A 6706-nucleotide genomic window follows, 5' to 3' on the forward strand; every position below is an offset into this window, starting at 1 on the left:
GATTTAAATTACTTTTATTAAAACATTTAGAATACATTAGTCAGTAAATTGATGACTTATTAACTTTTAGGACCCTTTTCTATACATAATGTGTTTAACTATTATTTTGTTAATACTTTTAAAATTATACAACAACTTTATTACAAGTTTAAATAATTTTTTCTTGGTAAACTTTTATGATATAGACCTTTCGTAAACTTAAAAAAATTATTGTTTTGAATATCAAACACAATTTTCTAGATAAGTAAATATTGTTATATTTATAATATTTTTCATTGTCACAGTTGTTTTGATTTAAACAACTATTAATTTAAGGTTATCATGATTTTTAATAAATACAATTGAAATGTTTATTAATAATAAAAATATATAATAAACATTTGGTATTGATATTTTATTTTGAACTAAGGATATTACAAAATCCTTAGACGAATTGTTATTAATAAGATTCAAATAATTTTTTTTTTTTTTAAACTAGTTTTTAGTTTAATTAATATTTTAATGTAAATATAAAATGTAAAATATAAAATATTTCATCATAAGTTTGTTTTTTTTTTTTTTCGACTTATTGCACAATTTCGTTTAAGATTTTATAAACATTTTTGTTATATTTTTATTTTTATTTTTAGGCCTTTCTTATAAGGAAAATAAATTTAATTTGTTTATGATATTTTAATAAGAATGGAGGAGTTAAAAGTTACTGGATGGAGATTCAAAGTGTAATGAATAAAAATATACATAATACTGCTTTCACCCAAAGGTAATTTTTTTTTTTAAACATTAATAATTAATTATGAAAAAAATTTTGAATTTTGAATTAAGTTGAATTTAAAATTTTTAGGTACCATCCTGTAGCCATCGTGAGTCCGACAGACGCTGGCGACGGATGGCTTACTTCGAAAATGGCAGAAAATAGCAAATTGTCTCCCACTCTTGCTCAAAAAGCAGAAATAAAATTGAATACAATGCCGTACGTAAAAATAAAACTTTTTATGCAAGTGTTTGTTGTACAAACAGTACAAATTGATAAAATTTAAATAAATAACTCATACAGGTGGTTTCACGGTAAAATATCGAGAGACAGGGCTGAGCAATTACTCACTCCAAAAGAAGATGGTCTATTTTTGGTTCGCGAATCGACCAATTTCCCGGGGGACTACACACTTTGTGTGTGCTTCCAGGGAAAAGTAGAGCACTACAGAGTAAAGTACAAAGAAAATCAATTAACAATTGATGATGAAGAATATTTTCAAACTCTTGCACAACTTGTCGGGGTATGTGTAAACAGCTGAACAACTTAAAATATTTATTTAAAAAAAAAAAAAAAGTTAAATTTTCCGGTAACGAAACATTTTTTTTTTTTATGTTAGCATTACGAGCAGGATGCCGATGGGTTATGCACTCAGTTAACAAAATGTTTACCAAAGAAGGGAAAGCAAGATATTTGCGTTGCAACAAAAGACTTTGCCGATGCTGGTTGGATGATTCAAACGAGCGAACTTGAACTTCGGGAATCCATAGGAAAAGGAGAATTCGGGGATGTTTTATTAGGGGTTTATCGCGGAAATAAAGTAGCCGTTAAAACGCTTAAAGATTCATCTGAAGCTGCTCAAAAATTATTAACGGAAGCTTTGCTTATGACGTTAGTTTTTTCTTTTTGTTTAAAAGCTTAATATTTAATTAAATAAATTCCTAATTGATTTTTTTTGTATTTTTAGATCTCTAAGACATGAAAATCTTGTAGAGATGTTAGGTTTAGTTTTCAGTAATAATCACATTTACCTCGTGACTGAATATATGAGCAAAGGCAGCTTAGTAGATTATTTAAGATCTAGAGGAAGACTTCACGTAACGAAAAATGATCAAATAAATTTCGCATTGTAAGTGTTAGGACTTTAGAAAAAAAAAAAAAAAAAAAAATTTTAATTGAATTAACGAAGATGCTTGATTATTCCAGCGATACGTGCTCTGGCATGGAATATCTTGAATCTCGGAAAGTAGTACACCGCGATTTAGCAGCTAGAAATGTTTTGATATCGGAAGAAGGAGTTGCAAAAGTATCAGATTTTGGACTCGCGAGAGAAGAAAATTTTACTTTAGACGCTGGAAAGTTACCAATCAAATGGACTGCACCGGAAGCTCTTAGACAAGGGGTCGGTATCCATAAATTTAAGTCGAACTCCTACAAGTCGGTTATTTGTATTTAAAATTTCGTCATTTATTTTCATTAGCTATTTTCAAACAAGTCTGATATGTGGAGTTTTGGAATTTTGCTGTGGGAAATTTATTCTTTCGGACGAGTTCCTTATCCGCGTATACCACAAGCCGATGTTGTTAAACACGTGGAAAAAGGTTATAAAATGGAAGCTCCGGAAGGATGCCCGCAAGAAATTTACGAAATAATGCGACAGGTATTTAAAAGAAAATTTTTTGAATAAATTATTATCATCACTTTTTATTTATTTATTAACAAAAAAAAAATAAAAAAATTTTTAGACGTGGGATTTGCACCCTGAAAAAAGCCCATCATTTAAAGACATCAAAACAAAATTGAGTCATTTGAAAAGTTCGATCGTGGGATTGATAGAAGATATAATGCATCATTAAATTCGAATGGGATTACTTTATCCCGTTTTAATTTTTCAAATACTAAATGATATTATACAGTTCAAAAGTTTTTTATATCTTATAGAAAGAATTTTTTTTTTTTTTTTCTAAATTGATAATAATAAATTTGGAAAATGCTTGAAAACAAAAAAAAAAAAAAAAAGAGAAAAATTTTATAAATTAAAAGCTAATGGTTGTGACGACAATGCCAAAAATATTTTCTCGTATTTTTGGATAATTAAAAAAAAAAAAAAAAAAAAGAAAATTTTTAATTTCGAATTTAAATAGAAAATGTTTTGTGTAAAGTTTTTTAATTTAATTTTCGTTTTCATGTGGGCCTTTTTTGTGTTTGAGAAATTTTTATTTCTCTCTCTCTCTCTTTCTCTTTACAAAAAAATTTTTTTTTTTTAACTACAAATAAATTAAAATACGGGCAATGTTATCTTATAAATTTTTAATTATTTATTTATTTAATAAAAAAATTTTTTTTTTTTGTGTGTGTCTGTTTGGCAGGTTTCTAGAATGTTATTACGGCCCTGACGATAATGATATTCGTTTTTTTTATTTATTTATTATATACAAACAAATATATATATATATATACATAAATTTTAAAAAATCAATTTTTTATATTTTATAAAAAAATTTTAAAAACGTTTCACCGCCGAAACATTATTTATTATTAAATTTTATTTATTTATTTTTTTAAATCAATTAATTTAAAAATTAATAACATCACTTAATCATATTACAAAAAATAATCAATTTTACACATTTAAAAATGAATTGGGGATAAAGATAACGTAATTGCATTTACTTAAAAGTTGTGTGTAAAAAGAGCATTTTTTTTTTTTATATTTAATTTGTGTATTATTATTTATTTTATTATTATTTATATTTTATTAATTTGTACTATAATAAAAAATTGTAAATATTATTATTTATTATTATTATTATATCGTTTGTTTGTTTTGTTTTTTTTCTGTTGCCTCTTTTTTTTTTTTTTTTTTTTTTTTTTTGTTTGTTTGTCTCTCAGGTTTGCAGCTAGTTTTGAACATCCAAAGTCATTTTATGGTGACGGGTTTTAAAAAAAAGGGAAAATTATGGTTAGAGTTAGTTTTTTATTGTTAAGGGGCAATTTTTTTTTTTTTAACATATAACATAATTTATGTAAATATTGTTTTGAATTATAATAATAATAATAACGAAAAAATACCAAAGTAATATTTACTTAATAAAAAAAAAAAGAAATGAATAAGATAAAAAAAAATAAAAAATTGAGTTAATTAATAATATTATAGTGCAAATTAATTAATTTTAATTTTAATTTATTAATTAATTATTAATTAAAATGATCGTATTATTTTATTTATATTTTTTTGTTTGTTTATTTGATTAGTTATTAGTATCTGAATTTTTTTTGAGAATTATAACATGATTTAAAAAAATTATTTTTTATTTTTGTTACTTAATTGTTTTGTATTAAAATTAATTTTTTTTTTTATTGTTATTATTAAATACGATAAATTATGAGTCAATTCATTTAATAAAAAAATAATAATAATAATAATTTATAATCCTTATTATATGGGTGACGTAAAAATTTTTTTGTATATCAGGTTTTCACGAACGTTTTCCCTCATTTTTTTTTTTTATTGATAACAAAATAAATTGTTATTAAAATCAATATTATTGATTATTGATTTATTATCAAATTTAATTATCAGTAAGGCGAAGACTGTTTATGTTAAAAAAATAATTGATAAGTTTTATATAAATTGTTCCTTTAAAAATAATTTATTATAATAATAATAATTAAATTTTTACTTATTTAAATTTTTAAAACAAAAGGGTGCATTTAATATGATACATAATAATAATAATAATAATTAATTAATTATTTATTATCACGGTTTTATTTTTAAAAAAAATTTTTTTAATGTTTTCTATGTATTTTTTCTAGTCCATACCTGATTCATCAAAATTTTTGTTCCTCTTCTCCCCTTCCCCCTTCCCTTCTTCTCCTTCTCCTCTTTCCCTTCCCTCACTCCTCCCGGATAACATTAAATTATTATTATTAATATTTTTTATTTATTTTTTTTTTACGTGATGATGATAATAATAAACACGAAATAAAATTATTTATAAATTTTTTTTTTTTTTTTCGATTAAATTTTTTTTTTGTTTGTTTGTTAATTAATATTATTATTATTATTATTATTTTAACGAAACGATCTTATTGTTTATCGAAATTGTTTATTGATATTTTTTTTATTTAAAAAAAGTTTACTAGATGATGATAATGATAATGAAAAAAAAATTTTCTTAATGTTTTTTTATATGAATGCACGTAAATAAAAATATATTTGAAATTGGCGGGAAATCGATTTGAATGTAAAAAAAAAAATTTATTTAATTAAAATAATACATTTTAAATTGTAAATAAAATTATTTATGTGTGTGTGGGTGTGTGTGTGTGCGTGTCCATAAGATTTTCTGACTTTTCGATCGTTTTATGTATAAAAAAAAAAAAAAAATGCGTGACTTGCACTGTGTGTGTGTGTGTCTTTCTCTCTCTTTCTCATATTAAACATTTATTATTTATTTATTTATAATTATTGATTAATAAATAAATTATTATTATTATTATTTATTAACTTTTATTTATTTTTACATAAGGAAGTAAAATAAAATAAATTATAAATAATAAAAAGGAAATTAAAAAAAAATTAAGGAAAAATTATTATCATACATAACTATACATATTTATTTATTTATTTGTTTTATTTTTATTTATTTAATTTTTTTTTGTTTAAAAATCTAAAAGGTTTTAAATTAAAATCTATTATTATTATTATTTTACAAATTTTTTTAATAAAAACAATTTTTTTTTTAATTAGGGGATCCAACAGTAAAATTTAAAAGGTTTCATCTTTTATTTCTCTCCTCTTTATTTAAGAAAAAACATTTAATATAAATTTGAAAAAATATTAACATAAATTATTATTATTATTATTATTATTGTGTGTAATTTTTTAATAAATTATTTCGGGGTTGTTGTTTAATTAAAAAAAGCGAGGGGGTAGGGAAAAAATGTCGATTTAAAATTTATTTTTTTGGCACACATTTTTATTATTATTATAGTAAAAAAAAAAAGAAAAACCGGAAACGGATATCAATTACACTTGTCTAAATGTGAGAATAATAACGGCAACGCAAACAAAAAATAAAAAATTTTTATTAAACTTGAAATAAATTGTTTATTTATTTATTTATGTTATCATTACACACGTGAATTGTCTTTTTTATCCACTCTGGAAAATTTTTAATTTTTTTTGTTAAACCCAAAATTAAATGACATCGTTAAACTACTTGAGAAGCCGCGAATAATCTCTGTATAAATTTTTTTTATTTAATGCGGATCATCCACACAGATTAACATTCAATAATAATAATTTTGATAACCACAAAATTATATTTAAGTATATCACCTAATTGGAAGTGATAAAGTCACTCCGAGTATTATATAACGTATAAATAAAATTTTTGAGTTTTTTGGAATCGTTGATAATGCATGACTAGATGAATTGCCGTGTTGCATGGCAGCCGGATGTTCTCCTGGAAATAACAAACAACAAAAAAAAAGATCCCTTTATCATTTATACTCTTTTTTTTTAAGGGGATTATTTAACAAACCGGGATTATCGTTTTTTTTCCAGAAGCAGAATTAATAAAAAAAAAATCGTTCGAGTTGTGTGTGTGTTTGTTATCACATTTATTTAAAATAATAATACCGTGATAATATATTCGAAATGTAAATATCGAGGGAGAGAGGAGAGGGGGCTTGGGGAGGGGTGGGAAGGGAGGGGAGGGGAGCGAAAGTTGGGAACGTTCGAAAAAATTTTTAATGAAAAAAAAAAATAATTGTGTTACGTAAATATTATTTTTACATAATTACTCTCTTCGACCTTTCAAAAAAGAAAATAATAATAATTACCGTTGAGCACGTGTACGATAACGCTGGCGGAATCACTGCTGGAAGGAGCACACGTGTAATTTCCAGAATCAGCCGGCAAAGCTCTTGCTATTAGTAGCCTAC

At 23.5% G+C, this 6706-nt stretch overlaps 2 protein-coding genes across 2 annotated transcripts in view; one reads left to right on the forward strand and one right to left on the reverse strand.

The window, feature by feature from the left end:
• Positions 1-902: 902 nt before the first annotated feature.
• Positions 903-2607, forward strand: Phum_PHUM048780 (cAMP-dependent protein kinase catalytic subunit, putative; the record flags this gene model as incomplete). The annotated part of the gene is made up of 7 exons (XM_002423262.1): positions 903-970; positions 1055-1274; positions 1371-1642; positions 1719-1880; positions 1958-2153; positions 2232-2411; positions 2497-2607. 7 exons carry the CDS (start codon positions 903-905, stop codon positions 2605-2607), a joined length of 1209 nt encoding a protein of 402 aa, XP_002423307.1.
• Positions 2608-6094: 3487 nt separating this feature from the next.
• Positions 6095-6706, reverse strand: part of Phum_PHUM048790 (uncharacterized protein) — a gene marked incomplete at both ends in the record, with an annotated part of 1773 nt that continues 1161 nt past the window's right edge. The window contains 2 exons of the mRNA XM_002423263.1: positions 6095-6225; positions 6605-6706. The exon at positions 6605-6706 is cut by the window's right edge and continues 5 nt beyond it. Of these exons, the coding sequence (XP_002423308.1) occupies positions 6095-6225; positions 6605-6706 (233 nt within the window). The remainder of the gene's footprint in view (positions 6226-6604) is intronic.

The sequence above is a fragment of the Pediculus humanus genome, genomic scaffold (assembly GCF_000006295.1).
Source record: "Pediculus humanus corporis 1103172107400 genomic scaffold, whole genome shotgun sequence".
Lineage (NCBI taxonomy): Eukaryota > Metazoa > Arthropoda > Insecta > Psocodea > Pediculidae > Pediculus > Pediculus humanus.